The 27,947-nt window shown below is 40.1% G+C and overlaps 1 protein-coding gene across 1 annotated transcript in view; it reads right to left on the reverse strand.

Moving 5' to 3' along the window:
• ASPH (aspartate beta-hydroxylase) overlaps positions 1-27,947 on the reverse strand; it is a 222,555-nt gene that overhangs the window by 72,808 nt on the left and 121,800 nt on the right. The window contains exon 15 of the mRNA XM_043601141.1: positions 2,779-2,864. Within this exon, the coding sequence (XP_043457076.1) occupies positions 2,779-2,864 (86 nt within the window). The remainder of the gene's footprint in view (positions 1-2,778; positions 2,865-27,947) is intronic.

Raw genomic sequence — 27,947 nt, forward strand, 5'->3', positions numbered from 1 at the left:
TCTGCAAAGACCCTTTCTGTAAATACAAGATCCAGGGATTAGGACATGGGTATCTTTTGGGGGGACTATTTTTAGCTTTACCACATGCATTACATAACTCAAATTGCAAATGTTGAGGCTATTTTTGTGAAAATTATGCTAAATGCACCATTACGCTTTAAAACAGAAATAACAATGGAAATAACAATCTTCGTAACAAATTTGCTAAAGTATTTTGTTCCTTCTAGACACTCCCTTGGAGTTGGTCATCAAGGTTATAAAAATAATGGAATATTTGGCTTGACCTAGGCATCCTTGCGATCCCCTTAAGACAGAGACCGTGTTGCTTTGCTAAGGGCTGACAAAGTAAATGTGTTTGCTTTTGGTCTGAAAGAATTTCCCTTCCCCAGAATCTCCTAACGCTATTATGCATTTCTTATTTAAAAACTCAAAAGCAAGATACAATGCTTGTGAAGAACTGCCTAAAAATCATCTCTTTCAACATAGCTTGCATTTTCTCCCAGGACCAAAGCCAGTTCATTGGAGAGACACGTACTTGGGCCCCGCTGTGCTGGCATGAGGCCAGTGGGCCATGCTGAAGGACATTAAGACACCCCCCCCCCCCACACACAGATGTGTTGTAGAATCTGCTGGTGTGATGTTAGGGGGGAAGCTGTGCCATCCATCAGTGCACCCTTTATGAAGATCCACAGCAGAACGTTTCTCTCCGGACTTGGTAGAGGACAGCTACTCTGATGAACACCATTAATCTTACAGGACGATGCTATTCCCCGTGTCTTCTGCCTACAGTGTACTTCATTCATCCCAAGCACCATTTAGAGCCTGGGATGTAAGCTTTCATGTGCTGGCCTTACTTACTCCGGCCTTATTACGTTTTCCATTTTCCCTCTCTTTTTCCACTTAAAATACAGTAACAGTAAGTGACTCCAGCAAATAAAAGAATCTTTCAGTATAGCACTTCACATTCTTTTTTTCTAGGGATAAGGAAGAGTTTCAAGCAATACGTACTTCTGAAAAATAGAGGTATTTTTAGCAATACTTTTGAAAAATAGATGATTGAAATATGATCTGATCTATGCACTTTGGATGGAAAAATAAAGTGACCTCATACTTTCATGTAGCACAGTACTCAAAGCTAGACTGGACCTCCTCCGTCTAGGACATACCTCAGCATGGGCTACTCCAGCACGTCCAGTCGCATCATTTGAAGTATCAGCCATAAAAATAACCTTAAAAAATTACGCTGATAATGCAGCCAATAATATGGATCCCTGCTATTTCAGAAGCAAGAACTGTAGCTATTTCTTCCTCCTTTATTTAGTCTGTTAGAAATTCAGGGTGCTTCTGGAGGAATGAATGATAATTTCTCCAAATAAGCTAGAACCAGAGAATCCCCCATGGACTGTTCCAGCACTTTTATGTCCCATCGATGTATCTGCCCCTTGGTAACTGAGCTCTTTACCATTCATTAGAATTACAGAAAAACCCTTCTCTAAAGTTGCTCCTTTGTCCTTTATCCCAAAAGTCACCTGTGAAATAGACACCCCACATTTTCACACCTGGCATTTAGCAAAGAGCAAGTGGAGGATGCCAAAGAAAGTGACAGAAAAAGAAGATTCCCACTTCATTTCTATTAAGAAATGCAAATTTCCTACAAATAGGAGAGGGCTTCCTCTTATAAAAGCCACACAAGACAGACTCAGAAATCATTCCAGCGGTTAAACTTAAGGGCAGTGAACAACAACCTGGCCGCGATATTCTTTGACGTGACTACATGTTTATCAGCTGCTAAGGAGGGTAAGCCCTCCTTGGCTTGGGAACCTTGTCTAATACTAGTTACAGAAGTCTCCGTGCTTACTGGTATGGTTCCGATAAACATGTGGGAAGCACATTCTTGTCCCACTTCAGTTCCTAACTTGGGTGCTTTTGTCGTTGCTTATTTACTTACAATCCCCCTGCCCTATCTTTGCCGCCAATGTCTACTTGATAAAAAAAAGCATTTACAGGAAAACTAATGATCATTACGCAAAGTCTAATTCATGTACAGAGTAGAGAAAGAGCAATTTCCACGGCAAACAAGTAGATGATTAAGTGAAGGTGTTATTAAATGCATTATTATAAGTGTTTGACATGATAATTAGATGAAGAATGTGACTAAGAGAACAAGTAACTTCAATCTAGTGTCAACTTCTTTTTTTAACCGCAATATCCAGAAACAAATGCAAGTAGTATTTCAAATTAACGGGTAACAACACAAACCCCAAAACAGTCTCCCTGAAAACTGCAGGTGCATGGGATTAACCCCAAGGGAGAAGAATGTTAAACCCAGTGTCATTTCACTTAACAGTAACTACCCTAAGAGTACTGGACTAACTTACTTTCTCTTTGCATTGAGATGCTACCCAATCAAAAACTTTTAGAAAGAGTACTTACTATTCTCATTTTTTTAAATAAGGAAACTGAGGCTCAGAATGGCCAAGTGTTCTGTCCAAAGCCACACAACTAGCAAGTGGTGGAGGGAGGCTGACCTCAGGTTAGCCGACCTCAATGTTAGTTCTACTTCTGTTTGGTCATACAGCCATGATTCTTCCTTGTACTTGACTCATTTCACATGGAATGCTGATGCTCTTGGGGAAAAATCCACTCTATTCAAGGGCTGTTTCTATTGTTGTTGTTGTTATTATTATTATTATTATATTATTATTTTAACAATGCAAGAGTAATGCCTGAATTTATCTTCATTGCACATTTCTCCACCAGACAAAAACATCAACATACCCTTTTACGAAGTTTTTCTGCAGCGTCAAGTTCAGCTTTAATAGTCTTATCAAATTTATTTAATAGTTTAGGCTTCTTTTTCTTAACTGAAAGAAAAAAGAGGTTTTATTTTGTATTTTTTTTTTTGTCTAGAAATAATTATTAAGAATAGTGATTTACAAGTAATGAGAAACCTACAGCTGCAGGAGCAAACCCACTCCCGGCTCACCTCTTCCCACCCCCATCCCTAGCACGACACCGTCGGTAGCTGCCAAGGGAGGTACCGCCGCCCTTACTCCGACGGTCACAGGTGTTCCTGGGAGACTGGGTGGGTACTGGCATCCTGAAACTCACGAGGGATACTGGCCTAGTTTCCAGAATAAAAATGGGAGGTGTGAGTTATGAACTCTTACTGTCAACTTTTGGGCTAAGTGCAAAAGACTGCTTAAAATAGCTTTTGAATATTTCTGCAATGTTTCCGATCAGATAAAGATAAAAATGGGAAAGTCAGTGGGAAATCTCAAGGGAGCCACCGCTAACAGAATTTCATAGTCTAGTGCTCAAGGTTCTTCCATTGCATCATGGATACCACTCCAGCCATATTCCATACTTCAGCCAAACAGGACCACCCTGTGTTCCCCAAATAAGCTCTGTGCCATTTCGGATACTACTTTCTCTAAGTAAAATGGCCCATTTTTTACCTTTGTCAGTTGAAAACACGCTCATCCTGCAACAATTAGCTCTAAACTACACTCTTCCTAAGGCTTCTCCAGGTGTCACTCACGTAAGTGCTCAGTTCTGCCTCCCTCATGTCATTTCCCCTCTGGCTTAGAGTCCACAGCACCCTGCATCTCTCTCTTTCATGGCCCTTCTCCTATACGACTTGTACTATTTTAAGATTTTTTTAAAACTTTGTGCCCAGCGTGGAGCCCAAATTTGGGCTTGAAAATTGGCCCAGCGTGGAGCCAATGCGGGGCTTGAACTCACAACCCTGAGATCAAGACAAGGCACCATGTCTTAGATGCAGACTGAACTGATTCATGCTCACTTAGCATAAAGTCACATCCAGCAGGAGGGGGACGAGTCCTGCTGGTGCACACCTGGCAGTGCCTGTGGGGTGGATGGAGGCCGCATGGTCCCTGGAAGCCTACAGCAGACCGTCCTGTGGGCTCAGGAGAGTGACAAGGGCGGGACCTTGAAGGGTAAATGGGATGTTCCAGATAGAGAAGGGGGTTGGTAGTGGGATGGGGGGAGGGGACAGAATGAGGAAATGAGGACAGAAGAGACCTTCTCTAATGTTCTGACACTGAACCTACACATCCAATTGCCTCTCTCCTGTCACAGAGGAGGAGGGGCTCTCCTTTTTCAGATCCCGCCCCTCCGCGCACACACACCTGTCCTCGACCTTCTGCACCTTCTAGTTGTCTCCTCACTCGCTGGCTCTATTCCAAGCATCTCTTGTCACTTGACAATGCTGAAGTCTTCATCGTCTTAAAGCAAACCAACACGAGCCAGGACAAACGTCGGGCTACCCTCGTCTACTTGCCATCCTTTCTTCCTCACCCCTCACTCATGGCCCCTCAACTCACAGTGCCCTGGTTTCCTCAACCAACACAGGGCAAAAGCAAGTCTTCTGGAAGGAAGGGGAGCTCAGCGGTTAAGAGCCAGAAGGCAGGGGGTCTGAGTCCCAACTCTGTGATTTCGGTGCTCTGTGACCTAAGCCAAGCTGGTAGCAAAGCTTTTCTGGCTCTTACTTCCCTAATCTGTAAAATGGGGATATTGTTTTTGAGAATTAAGTCAAAATTGCACATGAACATACAGCACAGTGCCTGGCATCCACTAAGGTGCTCCAATGCCTACGGCCTTCTCTGCCAATCCTTTTGTTCCTTTTTCTCCTGGCTTCTTTCAGCACCTGGCACGGCTGACTCTTCCCTCCTTCCTGAGACGATCCCTCTCCTTGACTTTGTTCTGTGTTGTCCGCCTTCCTGGTTTTCCTCGTGCTTCTCTGGACTCTGCATTTCCCCCCAGCTCCTCTCTGGCTCCTGCCCCCTGCTGGTCCCTGGGATGCTGTCTTCAGGGTCAGTCTTCAGCCCTGTACTGGGCTTTCTTTAACAGTTTAATTTCCAAATGGAACTACAAATTAACTAGTTAAGTTTCTTTTTTTTTTTTGAATTTTTTTCATGTTTATTTATTTATGTTGAGAGAGAGAGTGAGAGAGAGAGCACGAGCAGGGGAAGGGCAGAGAGAGAGAGGGAGAGAGAGAACCCCAAGCAAGCTCCGCACCGTCAGCGCAGAGCCTGACCTGGGGCTCGACCTCATGAACTGCGAGATCACGACCTGAGCTGAAATCAAGAGCCAGACGCTCAGCTGCCTAAGCCACCCAGGTGCCCCTCTTTGGCAGTACAAAAATCACAAATCCACGTGCCTGTGATTTGTGACACTGATGTCTCAAGCTCAGCACATAAGAAATCAAAGGCACTGTTGCTCACTAATCTGTTCTTGTCATGTCTGCTCTCTTTCAGAGGATAGCGCCGTATCCATCTGGTTGTCCAAACCACCAAACCGGCTAGAGATGGCAAATAAAACGGCAAAGGAGGAGCGTGTGGATTTGTCCAAAGAAAGACTGAATGGAATCGCTACTATTTTGTTTTTAGCATTCACTCTGGGCTGGCCTCCACCCTGGGTGCTTTACGTATATCTCCTTTTATCCTCTCGACCTCCCACCCATAGGGAATTTAACTTCACAGGCATGTCACTGAGGTCCCAAAAGGGTTAGTCCCTTGACGCCTCCCCTCGCTCATCCACATGGGAAGGATGGTTTCCACTCAAATGGTTTCCAAAGGGAAGGACACTTCCTAAAGCCTCTTAGCCTCTTGCCTCTCCCCACAGGGGAGATGGTGTGACTTATCTGCTCACTGGGTTGGGGGATATGACAAACTCGGGTGACTCAGTCCCATCCCTTCTCTTCCTCCCAAGGGCACGTCTGAGGCGACCACGTGGGGGAACCAGGCCTGTTTCCTGCTGCCGGAAGTGGGCAGTTACGTCTGATTCTGGGGTTTATTACTAATAAACCCCTTGTTCCTGCTCATCCTGCCCATCCTTCAATTGAGGCTTCATCAGCAAAAAAGCTGACACTCTGATCATCTTTCCTTTATTTCATTTATTTCATTCCTTATGCGTTAAAAAAAAATGTTATGCTCTTTTATTTGTTTATTCCATCTTTCTCTTCCCCCTCCCTGAACCCTCAGGACCCCTATTGGTTTTTTTAAATAATTTTTTAAACATTTATTTTATTTTTGAGAGAGAGAGAGAGAAAGAGAGAGTGTGAGTGGGAGAGGGACAGAGAGAGAGAGAGAGGGAGACACAGAATCTGAAACAGGCTCCAGGCTCCGAGCTGTCAGCCCAGAGCCCGATGCGGGGCTCGAACTCACAAATGGTGAGATCATGACCTGAGCCGAAGTCGGACGCTTCACCGACTGAGCCACGCAGGCTCCCCGTCAGGACCCCTAGTGTTAAAAAATATAAGCGGCTGAAGCAGAGACGGACAAAATAGGGAATAAAGGGCATTTCCAGCTGTGTGTCGCTATACGTTAGCATGTGCGCTAAGGATATGGAAAATAAACTGACGTGTGACCGAGATGAGAATTCACGGTGGTGAGTTACTGTCTTGTCGTCTCAACACTGACTCACGTCTCTCAATTGCTCATTTTGGTTTTGCAGAAGTGTCTGTTGGCAGAATGCCAGTGGGACCAAGAAAGCCCAGGGTGCACCCGACTAGAGTATATTACTGCTGGTGTCACTGGTTTTCCCACCTCTGTCTCCCGTTTTATAAAGTTAACACGAGACTTATCTAGAAGAAGACAAATAAACTACTGCCCGCTCAGGACATCCAACATAATATGCGTGTTGAACAGCTAAGCTGTAAGTATCTCAATGTCAAAATATTTCAATATTATCACAAAAAAATAGACAAAATATTAAAAACCTTAACATATTTCTTTTCACGTATCTTCAAACGTAATAGTTCTTATTTCGCCTCTCTTTGAAATTCAAGTCTCATCCCATCATGGCTATTTTTATTTTTAAATGTATGAGAAGCCTAAGGCGATTTTCCCGACTCTCAAAAACACAGACAGATCTCCTCCTTCTTGTGATGGGGAGGCACAGAGCCAAGCCACAGAAACGACAAGGAGCACTCATGGTCAGTGATGGAACCAGGCTGTCAGGTGCTTTTGGCCTCAATGTTCTCTCATCTACCAATGAGTCACTTGGGCCGGTTGTTCTCAGTTCTCTTTGAACTTGGAAGTCCTGTGCTTTAAAAAAAATTTTTTTTAATGTTTATTTATTTTTGAGACAGAGAGCATGAATGGGGCAGGGTCAGAGAGAGAGGGAGACACAGAATCCGAAGCAGGCTCCAGGCTCAGAGCTATCAGCACAGAGCCCGACGCGGGGCTCGAACTCACAGACCATGAGATCATGACCTGAGCTGAAGTCAGACGCTTAATGAACTGAACCACCCAGATGCCCCGGAAATCCCGTGCTTTTAATTTTCAGTTGATTGAAATCAAGGTAATCTTTCAGAGTAGACCTAGAAGGTACTGGAATGAATTGTTAATTTTGTTGAACACGGATTTAAAAACAAATGGTTTGGAAGGAAGCTATTTATGCTATATTAAACTTTGTGTAAAAATAATCACTGCCATTGCAAGAATTTTATCTTCTTACAAAACCACTAAGAAGGAAAAAAGTGCATTTCAGTTGCATTTTAAATTCTTAGTTCCCCTGCCATGCCATGGCTGAAATGTTAAGAAAAAAGAAGAAAAAAAGAAGAAAAATAAAAGAATAATCAAGAGGATGAAAAAGCCCTCAGATTACATAAAAATTACTGTTGATTCCCTTTTCATTTCTACTTGGTCCACAAATGATGATGTTTTTATATTATGGTGCCTGGGTAGAATTTGACCACCAAGGAAAACAGACACAGAACCTTTGTATTAGATTTGTGTTCTAAAACTACTCCATTAAAACAGAGTGATGGAAATGGCAATGTCTCCACATGGTAGGCAGAAAAGCAACAATTTCCTAGCCAGTCTCCCTGTTTCCAGTCTGTCTCCATGCTCTACACTGTCCCAAGGATATTTCTGTCCATGTCTTCCACTGCTTAAATACACCCATGGATCCTTGAACATACAAAATAAAAAATGAAGTTCCTGAGAATGTCATGTTAGCACTCCTGATCCTGGTTACGTAGCCAAGAGAAATGCAAACATATGTCCACACAAAGCCTTGTATGTGTATGTTCACTGCACCATTGCTCAGAACAGCCGAAGAGTACAGAAAACCAAATGTCCGTCCACCTGGGAGTGGACCATCTGGGGCAGAGTGATACAACGGACTACTGCTCCATACTAAGCCATAATAGGCATAATGCACCTCAAATGGATCATGTTAAGTAAAAGAGGCCAAATTCAAATGGCTACTGGCTGGATGATTCCCTTTATCCAGCATTTTGGAAAAGGGAAAACTGCGAGGAAAGAAAACAGGTAAGTGATTCCAGAGGCTGGGAATGGGTAAAAGGGTTGACTGCAAAGGGTACAAGAGAATTTGGGGGTTACAGCATTGTGTATCTTAACTGTGCTGGATAGACTGTATCTAGACGTCTATACATACGTCAAAACTCATCCCTGCACACTTGGATATATATGGTTTGGACCTAACCACGTGTAAATTATGTCTCAACATGGCCTTCGTGAAAACGTTACAAGGAAGACACAACCTAAGTGATTCTCAGTAAGGATTCTTACTTTATGTACAACAGTACGAAAAGCATTTGGGCATGGAAATATAATACTTGTAAAAGTAAAAATAAAATTGAATCTGATTTTGAGCCCCCTCCTTGCCATGAATCTATTGGGAGGTAATGCAAACTCAACCACAATTCAGAGGCTTCTCTTTGTAAAAAAAAAAAAAAAAAAAAAAGAAAAGAAAGAAAGAAAAAGAAAAGGAAAAGGAGAAGGAAAAAAATGCTCCTCCAGACCTAATGAGGCCTTTGGTGACATCTATATATTCTTCCTGTTTAATACCCAGCTACTTTTTTTAATCCTGATTGCTCACCCCTTTCTTAGTGTTCATTCCACCCTCTAAGCATTCCACTCTTTAAAAACAAACAAAACATCATCAAGGAATTTTTGACTACTCTTGAACTACATCAAAATGTAGTTCTTCAGTGTTTGAACACAATGGACAGAGCCCGAGGTCTCTGGGTGGAGACCAACTTTCTTCACTGACTGGTTCATTCTTCCAACTACTTGCTAAAATCCCACTGTGTTCCAAGGACTGTTGCTAGATGCTGGGAATTCAACAGAAATCTTCTCAAGGAGGCCACTGTCGTATTGAGAAGAAGGATGTAAATGGACAATTAACCTTCAGAGGAATGAGTTTAAGGATGGATGGGGAGTGGTGCTGATCTATTTGGGAGGCAAAAGAGAAAGTTTCCTGGGGAAACTTAGAATTCAAGTATACCCAGGTAGTGGCAGCATTATTCTGGGCAGAGGAAAGAGGATCTGTTTTGTAATTCATTTACAACTGGGGACTTGGACCTTCATCACGAGTTATTTTTTCTTGGAAGCGAAAGGCCAAGCATCTCCTTCTGTTTGGATGGTAGCGTTTGGTACCATCTATGTGAATGCTCTTATTATGGGAAGCTGAAGGCAGAGATATTGTTCAGGAACTCTGGGCACTGACTTGCTCTCTCCCCATATTTGAGGATCTGGCCTTAGTGATGCTAAGCCTGCTTTAAGAACCAGCAGAGGCCCAAAGTGCATGTTTAGGGAGTATAAGTTTTGTTGAGAGAGGATGTACACCCCAACTGTAAAATGGCAGTGGGGGGCGCCTGGGTGGCTCAGTCGGTTAAGCGTCCGACTTCAGCTCAGGTCATGATCTCACGGTCCGTGAGTTTGAGCCCCGCGTCGGGCTCTGCGCTGACAGCTCGGAGCCTGGAGCCTGCTTTGGATTCTGTCTCTATTTCTCTGCCCCTCCGCAGCTCGTGCTCTGTCTGTGTCTCAAAAGTAAAATAAAAACATTAAAAAAATTAAAAAAAAAATGGCACTGGCCCAGCAAGAATTGGGCTTTTGAAAATATGCAAGACACAAAGTATACAACCGTAACTCCCTACCCCGACCTGGACAAGGGATTCCAGATGCCATGTGTCTTACTTGCACTGAAGGCCATGGTATCTGCTCCTGCCCTGGGCTTCCATTTTGCTTTTGATACAGTTTTGTACGCTAATTAAGGACCTTCAATTAACTGAACTCTGAGACACAGGGAGAAAAAAAAAACGAGGACTTCTCCCGCTAAGTCAAAACCCCCCAAATGCTTCATTTGTTCAAGGGATATAATGTCCATCTTGAGCTATTTCACAGTTGTGTTTCCTTGAACGAAGTTTACTGCCTTTTGCAAACTGTCCCCTGGTTTCTGTTTTCCTCTCCTGTTCTGTACTGTGAAGCGTTTTAGGTGTCCTTTATACAGCCTCTCAAATATGGCATGAACTTCGACACCTCTGTGACTCTTCTCATGGTGTTTTCTTTTTCTGGAAAATACTTCCCTCTATTTCTACCAAGGAATACTCTGTACTTCAACCTTTAAGACCTAGCTTAAATGCCATTCCTCTATTTAGTCATCTAAGACTTCATCATGCAAAAAAAAAAAAAAAAATCCTTCTCTTCTGGGCTCTTATAGCATTTTGTTTCTAGAAATAGTAAACTTTTCAGGCTGTGTTTGGTTGGCTGTATATTTAGCTTGTGCAGGCTCACCCCCTCTCTCTTCCTACCAAGACTCCCCAACCCTTGCTGGATTGTTAATTCGTGTGAGAAAAGAACTTACTTGCAACTTATTTCCAGCATTTAGCCCATGGCTTGTCCTACAGAGAAAGTCCTTGACAAGTGTTTCCAGACATATGTAAGCATGAATGAATCAAGACATTCTGGAAGAGGGTAGGACAATGTCAGTCTGTAACTTAGGCATATCAACTATTAAAAAAAAAAATCAGCGAACCATAAGCAACCAAGAAGAGAATGAACTGAGAGTAGCTTGCTTTAAAAAAGAAGGTCTAATCCAAAAAGCATCAATGGACAATAGTGGAGGGGACAGAGGAAAAAGATAAGACAAAGAAAAAGGTATACGCAAGCCAATCCTCCCTGAAAAAGTATAGAGAACACTGATACTTAATTCCCATGTCTCATTCCATCCTTATTTTTCAGTATATTCAGCAATTTAGAACACAAATGGCAGAATACTAGCACAACTGCAGGGGCCAAGGGCAGGCTGCCCCAAGATGGGCCACTTTGGCGTGAAGACTTTTTCAAATAAAAAGCCACCAAGCCCAGAAGATTCAGGAAAAGCTCTGTACCTCCCTGACAGCTGCTGTAAAGAATTTGGTTAGAGGACCTGCTCCAGGAAGAGAGCTACCCCCATAGATAACTAACTACATCATGATACGAAGTAGGCAAGTAGACAGGGAGGAACCTAGCAAGGCCTGTTTGATCCAAGTTCTGTATGTCCCATTGTTTCAAATGGCAAACATTTGTTTACCAAATATTTACTCTTTTTCATCTTCTCCTGAATTGCATTCCTTCCCTTGGAAGTCCCAGATCCCTACCCACTTCTCCTTAGTTCAAAATGACCTACTGACTGTCCACAATTTCCATGTCTGTATGGATTCCCCATTGGTACAAAATTAAATTTGATTTTCTCCTGTTAATCTGCCTCATGCCAAATTTGATTCTTATTCTGGCTAGAAGGACCTTGAAGGACAGAGAAAATTCTTCCAACCCAACTAATCAGTAAGTTCTTAGACTGCAAAATTCAGCTAATTTTAGTAGAATATAAGTTCACAAGGCATCTTGTTTTTATGTTCTGAGTCATTGCGTAATGCCTTATAAAATTGTTTGCTGATAATAGTTGACATTTACTGAGCACTTACTCTGCTTGACATATGTGACTCACCCAGGCTGTGCAAACTGTAAACAGCAGAAGGTTGGATCGTGGGGTTATCTCGGCTGCAATGTCTATGCTTTGGACCATTGTGCTGTATCTCTAGCATCTGGCCCAAAAGTTAAGAAACTAGGGTGTTTCTAAGGGTTTTGAGAGTGATGACAGAGTAGAATTAAATATTAGTGTAAGTATCATGTTGTTGTCAGACAGGAAGAATTCCTGTTCCTTTCAAGGTCCTTCTAGTTGGATGAAGAATCAAATGGCATGACACAGATTAACAGGAGAAAATCAAATTTAATTTCACACGTACAAGGCATCTACACAGATACGGAAATTCCAAAGGCAGTGAGGCAAAATGAGATATATATGTCATCCTGAACTAAGAAGAAGTGGGTAGAAGTCTGAGACTTCACAGGATGGAATGCAGTTCACAAGGCAATCAATCATGAGAAGAGCAAATAGTTGGTCATTAGATGTTTGACCTGCCATACGGATGGGTCACTCAGATCAAGTTTACCTCTGGTAATAACTCTTATTCTGAGAAAGACCCCCAATTTAGATTCTTCTATGTAGTTAAAAGCAGAAGTATGTCTTGAGTTCATAAGATCTAAACTGTCTTCGGTGCAAAATAATCTTCATGCAAAAGTGGCCCACTTTGGGGCAGCTTGCTCTTGGCCCCTACATTGTAAAAAGGAATAAGTTGACCTTTGTACTACCTGTCTTGAAGGATAAAGGTAAATAACCACAGTAATTTTCCTTTTGTGTCTCGAAGATCCAGGGTTTATACATTATGCACAGACACCATGGCTTGGTAGGGTAATCACAGTGTATAGAGTCTGGGGGCCAGAGTTTGAGCCTCAATTTTGCCTTTCTTCAGTGACTTGCTTAATTTTGTTTCCATGAAATTGGGATAATATCTAAACCTCATCTACCAAACATAAAGGAGCATAAAACATCAATATCAATGTTACTCATGACTCCCATCTATAATAATACCTTATTTTCATGTATCTTAAAATTCTGTTCTTTAATTATATGGGATATTTGTATGGATATATCTTTGTAGGGGCCAAGGGAAGGCCACTCCAAGATGGGCCACTTTGGCAAGATTATTTTGAGTTAAAAGGAATCAAAACCTAGCAGATTCAGGAAAAGGACTTTACCCCTCCCTCAACTGCCCAAATTTACATTGAAAAGGAAAGCCTGAGTCAGCAAGAGAGCTATTAAGAGATTCCTTTTTACCTAAGAAAGCTATTTGCATAAAAGGGCAGCCTTTGCTTCTCAAACATCTCCTCTTACCTTCTGACAAATGGCCTTCCTCCTCTTTGTGTCCCCAGACCTCTACCTTGGGGGGGTTATTAGCTCCTTAGCTCCGAATGTCATGTAAGCCTCATGTTGCCAGACTGTCCTTGGGAGTTTTATGTCTGTGTATGCCCTGCATGTGCAACACTAAATGATATTTCCCCCTGTTAATCTTGTCTCACATCAATTTAATTCTTAGTCTACCTGGAAGAACTTTGGAGAGAGGAAACTTTGCTCATCCCCAACACCTTATTAGCAAATGGTTTTAGGAATTATTTTTATTCATTTATTTGTTTTTAAGATACCAGATTTGCTCTAGAGTCTGAAAGGGCGGGCCTACGCCGGCCGACTCCATCTTGTTCTGTGTCCTTCACCTTGACCACGCCTCCTCCCCTTGAGTAACCTCCCGCTCACCAGCCTAACAGGACTCGGACCCTTCCCCAGCCAATCTGCTGAGGCCACAGCCATTACCTCACCAACTGCCCCTAGGCCCCAGTAAAACCTTTGTTCTTTTGAAACTCGCTCTCTCTCCGGTATCTCACCACTGCTTCAGTGCAGGTAGGGGATTGAGCTCGAGCTTGCTCTTTTGCTTTTACATTGGACTCGGCTCCCTGGCGGTATTCGGGGATCACGAATTCTGGGCATAACAGAGTCAACCATTTCCCTGACAGATTTTGGGCATCTAATAACTTTGCCACACTATATCTGTATCCAGTTTGCATTTTCTGAGTCAACAAAGGACTAAGGACCTATGGGGACACACTGTACTTCCCTCGTTCCCTGGACCCTGCCATGCGTCTCCAAGCAGAATCACACAAAATATGAAAAGACTGCTTTTTGTAATAGGTATCCAAAGGTGGAATATGATGAGAAATAATCTAAAAAGCAAAAATATTTTAAGGGACGGAAGAGTAAGACTAAAATAAGACATTGAAGGAAACATGCTCTCTCTCTGGAAAGCAGCCTGAAGCTAAAATAATCACGTAATACACTATTGCAATATTATTCATGTTAATTAACAGTTAACCTAAGGCATATTTTAATCTTCCTGTATTAGAATTGGAAGTTAATTTTTCTTTTCTTTTTTTTTTAAGCTTATTTATTTTAAGACAGAGACAGCGGGGAAGGGGCAGAGATAGAGGGAAAGAGAGAATCCCAAGCAGGTACCGTGCTCACAAAATGGAGCCTGACACGGGGCTCGATCCCACAAACCATGGGACCATGATCTGGGCCAAAATCAAGAGTCAGATGCTTAACCGACTGAGCCACCCAAGTGCCCCAGTTTGCTTTTCTTTTCAAAATCAATGCTAGATTTCAATGTAAGAAAAAAAAGTCTCTAAATTTGTCTGACATTGTGGCAAATCTACAGATTAAGGCAAATGATGAAAAAGAAGGAAACAATAGAGCAAAATATTCAAGACTTGGAAGAATCCAGTACTAAGATTTTTGATGGGATTCCTTCTGCTGGGTATAGGGAAAGCAAGCCCGCATTTGCTCACGTACCAGTGTCCCTCCAAGGCTCAGGCAGGGGAGGACGACAGGGGCACACAGTTCTTTCTCTTTCTTTTAGAAGTGTGAATTGAGCAAGATATTTTAGGGGAGCAAATTTTGCCACCCCACCCCCCCCACCCCCTGATATGCCTCTTTGGCATGTTGTTTATTTTAAGCTGGTTATTTTTAAGAAAGTGTAGACACAAGAGAAGCTCCAAGAATTGAGTAGAAGTTACCCTTTTGTAAGAGACATTCACATTTTAAGGGAGATAGCCATTTTGAAGGGTGTCTCCCTCTCTGTCTTTAAGGGTATCCTTCCCTACCAGGAAGGAGGGATGACTCAATGTACAGAAACTCTTACCAATGGAGAAAGCCCAGAACTTAAGTCTGCATAACAACCTGATACTCATTTATCGGGTTTTCCTGCTAAGCTCCCATGACTGACTCCCCAGCCCCACCACCTTTCACCTTTAGCTGCAGATGGTATTTAAAGTGATGGCTTCAGTCATTTTGGAGAGTTACTCAGTTTTCCAGGGTGTAACCCATGGATACAGAAAGTACACGTTACTAAACTTTTTTTCTGTTAGTCTCTCCTATGCCCATTTAATTATTAGACCACACAAAGAACCTAAAAGGGAAGAAGGGAAAACTTTTCCACCCCTACAGTATTCCATTGCTTTGCTTCACAGTGGGGTCTGAAATAAACCTGCTTTCATATCAAGAGAGAGTCATGTTATTTGCTGTTGAGAAGCCCAATCAGCAGACAGCCATGGAAGCGCTTCTGGTAGGAATCATTGTATTATCACTGTGAGAGAGGAACATTAATGTGTTTGATCCAGAAAGGAACCCCCTCTGAGCCTGCTTCCTCTAATACTGTCTACCTTGTAGGTCTATGGTCCTGGGAGAAGAGGCCAATCTGGGCAACTCTTACCTGCCAGCCTTCACTGCAGATTGGAGGGAAGAAGAATGGTCCACCCTTCTTTTGTCTCCTACAGCTAAGGAATAACGGACCCCTGTTCTCCTCAGAAGTAAATATCAACTATGTAGCCGCGGGAGTTCAATAGTCAGAGCTTAAACCTAACAGTTAACATAAATATTTTTCAGCTGAGAGACACTAAGTAATACAACACAGTAAACATTATATAAAGGCCAATTGTTTTCGTCTGCCCCCTCTATTGAAATGATGTGGGATTCCACTGGGAGCATTCAATGGAGCCAGCAAGTATTCCAGTTTATTAAATGTAGTCTGCTATCTCCCCATAGAGTTATTTTAATAAATTATACATCACTCCCTTTCTAGACTAATAATCCTTTAACAGATGTGACCCCATATGTTAGATTAGAAATTTCAGAAACGCTAAGTGATGTGCTTTCTATACATAAAAGAAACCCCTTCGGTGCCAAGGCAGTGCACAGGCTTACCAACAGCTGCTTCAGACATTATGAATTTATCTCCATGTGCACTGTTCCATGAGAGGTCAGCCACCTTCCCCAAATCTTATTTTAGATACAATTCTAGCGATCCTGCTCTTCTGGGTAAGCCCTTAACTCACTTTTAAGTAATACATTAGAAAGAGTGTTTGAATCAGACACAGCAGCAGCAGCAAAAAGTGAAAAGCTGACAGACTGAAGTAAGAAACAAAAATCAACAGAAATTAGCCCATTTCAACATGGGCCAAACTGTGTAGGGGTAAACAAGTGCCAAAAGGCATCACTTCACAGCAACTGATGTTTATTAAAATGGGCATCATAGTCTCCAATCACCAAAGAAAGTTAAATTAAGTGCAGCACACAATTTAAAAATTTTTTTAACATTTATTCATTTTTTGATAGAGAGACAGAGCATGAGTGGGGGAAGGACAGAGAGAGAGGGAGACACAGAATCCGAAGCAGGCTCCAGGCTCTGAACTGACAGCACAGAGCCCGATGTGGGGCTTGAACTCATGGACTGTGAGATCATGACCTGAGCTGAAGTTGGACGTTTAACTGACTGAGCCACCCAGGCGCCCCGCAGTGCACAATTTTAGAAGGTAGAGATGCATAAAAAGTATTTTAGAAAGGTTATCTACCAAATTTTTAAATTTTTGTTTAATGGTTCTTAAAGGTAATTTAAGCCATTTAATAATGTTTCTATGAAATATTGATTTCCCAGTAATGTTAAATAAAGCAATAATTTCCAAGCCTGGCTGTACATCAGTATCACCAAGGGAACTTGAAACAAAATAGGCATTCCCAAGTACCATCAAGTAAGAATCTTGGGGAAGTGGGTATTGCAAAGGCGAGGAGATAAGGATCTATACAATAAATAAATAAATAAATAAATAAATAAATAGTTATATGTAATTCTATTCTGTAACATCACAGATATAGCTAAATATTAGTACACATATATGAATGAATAACTTAGGATATTTGGAAGCTAAGTTTCTAATGCTACCTTATTTTTTTGATTATCAGATGTCAACGTATGTTTGCTTGGTGTCTGTCAGCATTAATATTGGCTGGCTATGATTATTATACCTTTTAAGACACTAGTTATACCTGATTCATATTTTTTGACAGTAGGTGAAATGTCACCAAACCCAAGTGGAAATCTTTAAATATCATTTGATCATTGTAATAAAAGAAATCCCAAGAGTGCTTTGAGAATTCCTCCCTATGTGAAGAAAATGAAAACCTGATATTAGAGAATTTATTAATCTTGGTTTGTAGGAGTGGGGATAAACATAAGACAGCCACAAACTTTCAATAAGCAATCCAACTGTAAAGATCTGGGTCTCCAGGGAATGAGAAATAGTTGAGCTTATTGGGGAATAGCAGAAAAGTAGGGTGACAGATTTATAATTTAAAATTATAAAATTTTAAAAATATTTAAAATATTTAATTTTTAATATATTTAAATATTTAAAATTTAAAAATATTTCTAATATTTTAACAAACAGAAAATACATGTTTAACTGATAGACTTTTACAGACAAACATGAATATGGATCAGTAACAGAATCATAAACCTATAATTCAATATATTGAAAAATAGAGCCATTGCCTTTCTGAAACAGATGTAGTGGAAATAGCAATAAAGAAGAAGGGGATATTATCTCCAAACTTCAATGCATACATCTCTAACTTCAAATGCATATATTAAAACAAAATCAAGTTCTTAAAAATTTCCTTATCATATATGAAACAAAGGTTTGCAATTACTTTATACTGGACAATGAAGGGTAGTTATTCCTGAGAGAGAGGAATCAAATTTCTCAAAACCAGTGATAAAAAGAAAACCTTTTATGTAGACAGGGGAGGACAGACATGCTACATATAAGGAACAAAAAAATAAGGATGATAGCAAACTTCTTATTAGAAAAAAATGGAAGCAAAAAGAGAATTGTACTTTTTAAAGTACAGTTGACCCTTTAACAACATGGGTTTGAATTGTGTGGGTCCACTTATACTTGTTTTTTTTTAGAATATAGTGCTGTAAATGTATTTTATCTTCCTTATGATTTTCTTTTTTTTTTTTTTTTTACGTTTTTTAATGTTTTTGTTTTTGAGAGACAGAGAGAGACAGAGATTGAGCAGGGGAGTGGCAGAGAGAGAGGGAGACACAGAATCCAAAGCAGGCTTCAGGCTCTGAGCTGTTGGCAAAGTGGCAGAGCTTGGTGGAGGGCTCAAACCCAGGGACGTGAGATGGTGACCTGAGCCGAAGCTGGATGCTCAGTTGACTGGGACACCCAGGGTCTCCCTTATGATTTTCTTAATAAAATTTTCTGTTCTTTAGCTTATTTTACTGTAAGAATACCATATATAATATATATAACATACAAAAGATGTGGTAGTCAACTGCTTGCTACCAGTAAGGCTCTGACTAGGCTATTAGTAGTGCAGTTTTCAAGGAGTCAAAAGTTATAGTGCATTTTGACTGTGCAGGGGGCTCAGTGCCCCTAACCCCTACACTGTTCGAGGGTCAACTGTACTAACAGGAAAAAAAAGTCAACTGAGAATTCTATACCCAGCAAAAATATCCCTCAAAACAAGGGTGAAATAAAGGCTTTTCAGACTTAGAAAAACTGAAAGAATTCATTACCAACTGGCCTATACTACAACATATGTTAAATGACATCCTTCAAACAGAGGGCAAATGGTAATAGATAGGAATGTAGATGTACACACAAAAAGAAAGGACTGAAATGGTAACTGCATGGCTTACACTATGTTTTCTTTCTTGTTACTTAAATCTCTTTAAAAGATAATTGTTTTAAATAAAATAATTGGTTAAGCAAAAATAGTAACAATGTAGGGTAGGTTTTAAAATAAAGGTGAAATGTATGACAACAATAGCACAAATTTAGAAGGGAGAAGTGGAAGCATATATTGTAAAGTTTCTTATAGTATATGTGAAGTAGTATAATATTACTTAAAGGCAGACTGACAAGTTAAGGATGTATGCTATGGACCCTAAAACAAAGACTAAAGAAATAGTTACAGCTAATACCCCAACAAAACAGATAAAATGGAATCATAAAAATTATTCATTTGCTCCAAAAGAAGGTAGAGAAAGAAAAAAATGGCACAAATAGATGTGACAGATAGAAAGCATACAGCGAGAAATAGATTTAACCTAATCAAACCAATACATTAAATTAAAATTAAATTAAATATAAATATCCCAATTAAAAGCCAAAGAAGTCCAGCTTGAATGAAAAAGTACAACCCAACTATGTGCTGACTATAAAAAATGCACTTCCAATACAAAAACACAAACAAGTTAAAGGCCAATGGAAGAAAATGGCACGCCCTTTTAATAATACCAAAAAAAAAAAAGCTGGAATGCCTGTATTAAATCCAAGTAGATTTGAGTTCAAAGAATATTATGACTGACAAATAAGGTTATTCCATAACGATAAAGGAGTCAATTCATTAGAAGAATATAATAATCTTCAAAATCCATGACTCCAAAACAGAACTCTGAAAAGAGTAGAAAAATCTGTTAGTCCATCAGAGATTTTCATAGTGCTCATCCAATAACTAACTGAACAAGTAGAGAGAATGTCAGCAAGGATATAGATTTCAATAAGAGTATGAAACAACCTGACTTAACTGATATTTCTAGAACACTCCCCTCCAACAACAGGGAATACACATTTTTGCAAGTGCACATAGAGCATTTTCCAAGCTTCCACCTTAAAGAAACTAGAAAAAGGAGAGCAAATTAAACCTGAAGTATAGAACAAAGGAAACAGTAAAGCTCAGAGCAGATATCAATAGCTTACAAAGCAGAAATATAAGAAAGTCAATAAAATTAAAGCTGATTTTGAGAAAAGATAAACTGATTAAACCACAGCCAGACTGATTAAAAAAGACAGCAAAAAACCCCATAAATAACCAATGAGGAATTGAGGAAATGAGTATCAGGAATGAGTCAGGTGGATCGCTACAGATTCTACAATTATTAAAAGATAATAAGAGAATATTGTGAACAATGTTTTGCCAATTAATTCAACATTTTAGATGAAATACACACAATTCCTGAAAGACACAAACTACTAAAGGTTACTCAAAGAGAAATAAATAACTTGAATATCCTGTATCATTCAAAGAAATTGAATTTGTAATTAAAAATTTTCCCACAGAGAAAACTCTAGGTCCAGTCATTTTCACTGGTAAATTCCACCAAACATTTAAGGAAGAAATAATATATATTACATAATTTCTTGAAAAGGAGGAATTGCTACCCAACTCATTGTATTGAGGTCAGCATTATCATGAAACCCAAATCAGGCAAAGACATTACATGAAAAAAAAAAAAAAAAAACTACTGATTTTCCTCATGAGCATGGATGGAAAAGCTTCTAAACAAAATTTCACAAATTAAACCCAAAAACATATTTAAAGGATAATGCATCATGAAATTTATCTCAGGAATATACATATTTGGTTTAATATATGAAAATCAATCAATATAACCTCTATTGTAACAAACAAATAAAACAAAAACAAAAAACCATATGATCATTTCATTAGACACAGAATGTGTCTGAATCCAAAACTCATGCCTGATAAAAACTCTTAACAATGTAGAAATAGATGGAAACTTTCTCAATCTGATAAACAGCCACTATGAAAAATCTACAGCTGACATCTACTTATTGATAAAAGACTAATTTTTTTCCTCCTAAGATCAGGAACAAGATAAAGATATCTACTAACATAACTGTTCAACATTGTACTGGAGATTCTAGCCACCGAATCAAGCAAGAAAAAGCATCCTGTTTGGAAACAAAGCAATAAAATAGTCTTAAATAAAGAAATGACATAAATATCTTTGTAGAAAATCTGATAGAAACTACAAGAAAGCCACTGGAACATCTCAGTCAGTTCAGCCAGACTCCAGGATACAAGATCAATATAGAAAAATCATTTTTTCCCCATAGACTAGTAACACGACAGAAAATTGAAGTTATAAAGTAATACCACTTGTAATCACATCCAAAAATATGATATACTTAAGGATAAATCTGACAAAAGTAGATCTGTACGTGAAAACTGTAAAACAATGCAGAAGGAAATTTTATAAGACTTTAAATGGAGAGACATACCATGTTAACAGATTAGCAAAACTCTACATAGTATAGACATCAATTTCCCCCAAATAAATATATAGATTCTATGTGAGAGCAAAATCTCAATAGCCTTCTTCATTTGGTAGAAGATGACAAACTAATTCTAAAATTCACATGGAAACACAAAGGACCTCCACCATAACCAAAACACAACTGAGAAAAAGAACAAAGTTTGAAGACTTTATTCCTCCAGTATTTTTTTGACAAATCCTGTGATTTCAAGGCTTTGGTAATCAAGGCAGTGTGGCATTCCTGTAGAGAGAAACAGATCCATGGGACTGAACAGAGTCCAGAAAGAGACCCATACATACATGGACTTTTCAACAAAACCATAAAGAAAATTGAGAGGAAATAAATAATATTTCTAGCGAATTCTGCCAACATAATTAAATAACCATATTTTGAAAATGAACTGGCATTTATGCCTTTACCATAAACAAAAGTTAATTCAATGGAACGCAAACCTAAATATAAAACCTAAAACCATAATACTTCTAGGAAAAATGATATGAGAAAATCCTGGTGATCTTGGATTAGGCAAAGATCTCTTAGGCATGACTCTAAGAGCACCATCCAGAAAAGGACAAATTCATAAATTGGACTTCATAAAAATATTAAATATCTTCAATAGCGACTATTAAGAAAATGAAAAGACAACCCAGAGGTTGGAAGAAAACACCTGCAAGTCATAAATGAGATAAAACTGCTATAAAAATAGTATATAAATAACTATCAACAATCAAGGAATAACAAAACAGACAACACAATACAAAGTTGGGGGTGGGCAAAAGATTGGAGCAAACATTTCACCAAAGAGATAAGAATGAGAATTAAGTTCGTGAAAAGATGCTCCACACCATTTGTTTGTCACTAGGGAAATACACAGTAACACTCAACTAAGATATCACTACACACCTATTAGAATGGTTAAAATTAAAAAGACTGACCACACCAAGTGTTGGTAGGTGAGTGGGAGAACTGGAATTCTTACAAGTTGCTGGTGAGAATGTAAAATCAACCGTACATCCACTTGGAAAACAGTTCGAGAATTTCTTAGAAAGGTAAACATACAGTTACCAAACCATCCCACCACTCCACTTGTGACCCAAGAGAAATGAAAGCATGTGTCCACAAAATGACTTGTACGTGAATGTTCAGAGCGAATTTATTTGTAATAAACAGCCCCAAACTGGAAACAAGCCAAAGGTCCATCAACAGGTGAACAGATAAGAAAATTATTACATCAATAAAATGGATACTGTTACTACACACTATACCATGGATGAATGTCAAAATAATTGTTGAATGAAAGAAGCCAGACACAGGAAAAGGGCACATGCTGTATGATTCCATTTATATAAACTTCTAGGAAATGTAAACAGCACGGAGATGAAGGGACCTTAGCGGATGGGGAGGGAAGGGGAATAAGGCGAGCATACAGGAGGGATCACAGAAGGGCAAGAGGAAACTTCTGGTACCATTGGATGTGATCTTGAGGGTTTCATGGCTGCATATACGTCGAGACTTATCAAACTGTAGGCTTTAGGTGAATTTTATCTATGTGAACTAAATCACAAGAAAGCTATTATAATAAACATACACAAACACAACCACAATAGTATAATCATATCTAAAAAGAAATTAACAATAATTCCTAAATATAATTTCATGGGAGAGTCGGTATTTATATTTTGCTATCTTATGAACTCATATTATTAGAGTTTATTATTCTGAAAGGGGATCCAAACAAGACCCAAAGACCGTAATTGGTTTTGTCTCAAACAAATGAGTCAAAACTTCCCATGAGATCTTATGAGATATTAATGGTCCAATAAGAAACACTGAACAAAAGAGTGCCAAGAATGTTTCTGGACATTCGTAACTATTGTCCAATAGCTCCATAGAATAAAAATCCAATCTAGCATCTGACAATCTATTCTGATCTGTTCATCTAAATTTCTCTACTGCACGAATTTGGTTATTCTGGATTGTCTAGAGGAATGTGTACATCAGTTTTCAAATCATTTTGAAAAACATTTATGGAGTACCTGACAAAATATTATGCTGGTCAACACAGGGGATACAAAGATGAACAGAACACAGTACTGCTACAGATTAAATATTTTTTCCCTTCAAATTTGTAGGTTGAAACCCTAACCCCCAAGGTGATGGTATTAAGAGGTGTGGCCTTTGGGAGGTGACTAGTTCATGAGGGCAGAGTTCATGAAGGGGATAAGTGCTTTATAAAAGAGACCCCACAGAGCTCCCTACTCCCTTCCACCATGTGAGGACTCAGCGAGAAGACACCGTCCATGAACCAGATACCAAATCTGCCAACGCTTTGATCTTAAACACCCTCACCTCTAGAACTGTGAAAAATAAATTTCTGCTAAGCCACCCAGATTGTGGCATTTTTGTTACAGCAGCTCGAAGGGACTAAGACAAATCTCTAGCCTCAAATAATTTAGATCGCAGAAGGGGTGGGGGAAGGAGGAGTCAATTAATGACTAGAATAGAAGGTTGAAAATTATCAGGCAGGGGCACCTGGGTGGCTCAGTTGGTTAAGCGTCCCACTTCTGCTCAGGTCATGACCTCACAGTTTGCGAGTTCGAGCCCCGCGTCGGGCTCTGGGCTGACAGCTCAGAGCCTGGAGCCTGCTTCGGATTCCGTGTCTCCCTCTCTCTATCTCCCCCTCCCCAACTTGAGCTCTGTCTGTCTCTCTCAAAAATAAATAAATGTAAAAAAAAAAAAAAAAGAAAATTATCAGGCAAAATGAGAATCATAAAATACTCTGGAAACATAAAGAAGCAAGACATTACTTCTAACTGGAACAATAAGGTAAGAATTACCTGGGGTCTGAGCTGAGTTTTAAAGCACAGGTCTAATTTGGGATGAGGCAGAGGCAGGCAAAAACCTTCCAAAGAAAGAGAAAACTGGAAAGATGGGAATGTGGAAGAGGCAAGCCCAGGACTGAAAATTCAGGCAGAATTGCACTGGGTCGTGGATTAGGAATAGTGAAGATGAAGACTGCGTAAGGAGCTGGGCGTCAGACTATGCAATTTCTTGCACGACATTCTGAGGGATTTAGACTTTGTTCCACAGGCAGTGTGGCATTACTGATGGTTTTAAGGAGTGACAGCAAATAGCCTGTGTTTTAGAAAGTTCCTCTCGTCAGGAGTATGGGTAAGTAGAAAGGCAAAGAGCAGAAACAGGAATGATTTCAGGAGGAGGAGAAGATTTCACAGAGCTGAGGGGTTGCCAATGCAGGGAGAGAGTTAAGTTCCCGACTAAATTAAATGGTTAAATTTTAAGTTAGAAAAAAAAAAGACTTGAACATACAATTCTGAGAAAGAATTGCATTTGAAGCGATCAAAGAAAAAAATTACCATGTCTTATCAATGAAACTCACATTCAGATAAATCCACTTTCATGAATAATAATACATGTTACATGTTAATTTTTGATAGCTTTTCATTTTCTTTTTAACCCACCGCACTACCAATCACACTGTCACTTACAGAGAATGTGGGGAACATTCTAAAATGGCACAGATTACTGTCAGCCCAAATGATATGTGTTGTGTTGTGATTCTTTTTATGAATAATGTGCACTTTATTTTTATGCCACAGCACACCACATGTTTTGGTTTTTAACAGATGGCAAACTCTTTTTATCAGGGTTTTAAACTTGCACACTGGGAACAAAAACTATTTATACGGTAAACACTTTAGCTGATCCTATCTTTGGACAAGTTTAATTAAAGAATGAGATACCAACAGCACAATCAAGCAGACTCACGGGAGGAAGCAAGAAGTTGCTTCCTTGCTGAATACATTATTTTACCCCTGCAATTTAAAGCATCCATGGAAATAAATGGCACTATGGAGTTTTATAATAACCCCCATAAGCATTTAGCTTCTTTTGTTGTTGTTGCTAGCTGTTTTCAAACCTGGTGTTAATAAAGCTTTCACACCCAAAGAGAAGGAAAGCATAACTTACTTTTTAATGAGATGCCCTGAGTCGACTGCTCACATAGCCCTCCAGTAGCCTCACACCTTATACAGCGTGTAGATGCTGGTTTTCTACATACAAACACTTTCTAAAACATCCCTGAAGAATGAGTATTCTCTTGCCCCAAAGACACTGAATATGTTGGGATATTGGGAGGATCAAGCTTCAAATTCATCAAGAGCCTCTTAGAAACGGAACACAGGCACATAAACAGTATGAAACAGACTCTGGATTTGGGGATCACTTATATTTTTTATGAAATAATAAAGAAAGTAACAATAACAGTTGCTCATAACCATAGAGCAAGATGCCTCCAGCAAAGCGGAATGGTCATCCAAGGACAGGCAGAATCAGCTCCGTATCTTGCACGTGGAAGGCTTATTCAAGACCAAAGAGCAAATAGGAATTGGTAGGGCTGACGGTACGCCTCCTGGGAAGGGACTCTTTCATCATATTCCAGTAATTTTCTTTTTTTTTTTTTAAATACACTTTTTTTAAATGTTTATTTATTTTTGAGAGAGAGTGTGTGAGCAGGGGAGGGGCAGAGAGAGAGAGGGAGACAGAAGATCCTAAGCGGGCTCTGTGCCGTCAGCAGGGAGCCCAACGTGGGGCTCAAACTCATTAACGGTGAGAGTGAGATCAGGACCTGGGCTGAAGTCAGATGCTCAAGCGAATGAGCCACCCAGGCACCCCAAGAATTCTCTAGTTTTGATCCAGTGACTTTAACCAGTAAGAGGAATTTTGGTGCCTATGAAGAAAATGTTCGTGGAAAGAAAGGAAGAACTGATGACTACTTTAAAGGCTGACTCAGGCTGAACAACACTCATGTTCCCACATTTCCTCTCATGTTATTACGGGCTTCAGTCTCCCAACACCACATTCAGCCACATGCTTTAAAAACAAAACAGATCGAGGGGCGTCTGGGTGGCTCAGTCGGTTGAGCGGCCAACTTCAGCTCAGGTCACGATCTCACCGACTGTGAGTTCGAGCCCCGCGTCGGGCTCTGGGCTGATGGCTCAGAGCCTGGAGCCTGCTTCCGGTTCTGTGTCTCCCTCTCTCTCTCTCCCTCCCCCATTCATGCTCTGTCTCTCTCTGTCTCAAAAATAAATAAACGTTAAAAAAAAAAATTAAAAAAAAAAAAACAGATCGAACCAAAAATTCAGTCTACGATGACTGACCAAGGGGGTGGGGGAGAAACCGTGTATTTCCATTACTTCAGTGCCTGGGTACTAAGTATGTCTGACCCTGTTAACCTAAGAGCCAATTTAAAACATTCCTCATTTTTAATTTCTTACTAACGAGTCTCTTCACTCATGTTTTATAATCACAGGGAAATACTCCAGGAAGTGCATGGCTGAGCTATTATCCTACTTCTCAGGGGGTAAAAGCCGGTCTGCCTCTGGCCTCCTTCCTCACCCCACACAGAGGTGTGCGGTTAATGGCACAACAACAAATGCCCTGCTGGGTCCTATACCGCTCTGCCTGAGACTGTCTTCAAGTGCCATGGAAAAATAGACTGCAGAGAAATGCACACGGGGTTCATGGCAGCAGTTATAAAGCAAGATGCGGTATGAATCAAAGTGACAAGGCACAGGAATAAAAAGCTCACCCAAGTTCATTGGTTTTATGTTGAAGCTATAATTTGGAATTAATGCTACTTCCCCCCCACGACTAGCTGAATGACATTACTAATGACATCACTAATATGGTGGTGTAAATGCACAAAGGAGTCAGTGATCCTTGGGGGAGAGGAGCCAAATTTCAGTGATGCATAAAAATCAAGGTCATTACCTGAAACACACCTTTATCAAACCTTGCCTTTGGCATAAAGCATATCAATTAAAGGCATCTTGCTGTATAGATTTCATCCACGGTTATTTCAAGTTTAGTTTTGAGTGTTTCATACAACCTGAAGAGAGTTGGTATTATAATCATGGTAGCTAACCAGCCTTGAAGGCTTCAGATGAGTATATACACACACATACATACATATATACACATTCCTAGAAGTAGGTCCTAATAAATCTTCACATGGACCAGGAAAGGAACAAAGAGGAGAAGGTAGCATTAATGGTATTGACAAATTAAAGGAGAGAAAGTGTAAAAACCAATGGATATTAGAAAAAACAAATCATGACAATTTTCCTAAAAGTGATAGTATCAAAGGTTTCCAGAAAAGACTCTAACAAATTTAAACTGTTTTACAGACAGCACCCCCATGATACCCTAGCAGAACCGCTCCTGGGGAAAGATGAGTGAACTGTGCACAGAAACACCTAGGAGCTGTTTTCCACATCAACACCTCATGTCTTTCATTCAAAAATAATTAAGTATCTGAATTCACAGGTCTACACAAAGAGAATTCTATGGATATAAGCCTGATTTGCTACTTGAGGACCAGCTCACACATCTTCCCCCCCAGAAAGACTTCAGCTCCCTGCCCACCCCCGCCCCCCTCCTCCCGCCCCGTGGCTGTGAGTTATTCTGTTCTCCGGGCTCCCTCAGCATTTTGCCTATAACCTCTACCTCCTTCTATTCTAGTGGTTTATTTGCTCTGTTTTCAGGGCATTCCACAGAACATGGCAAACAAAGGAAGTGGAAATATTTGTTAAATTAATAAGGCATCCTCTTAGCTAGAAGTTGTTGTGCCTTTACTCAGTTCCCATGTACATTCTTAAAGCAGAGTCAATGCTCAGGGGGTGACTTCAAGTCCCAGAACCCGGCAAAAGAGGATACACCTTCACCTGGCACAAATGAACCTCCTGTACAAGAAAA

Source organism: Prionailurus bengalensis, chromosome F2, assembly GCF_016509475.1.
Source record: "Prionailurus bengalensis isolate Pbe53 chromosome F2, Fcat_Pben_1.1_paternal_pri, whole genome shotgun sequence".
NCBI lineage: Eukaryota > Metazoa > Chordata > Mammalia > Carnivora > Felidae > Prionailurus > Prionailurus bengalensis.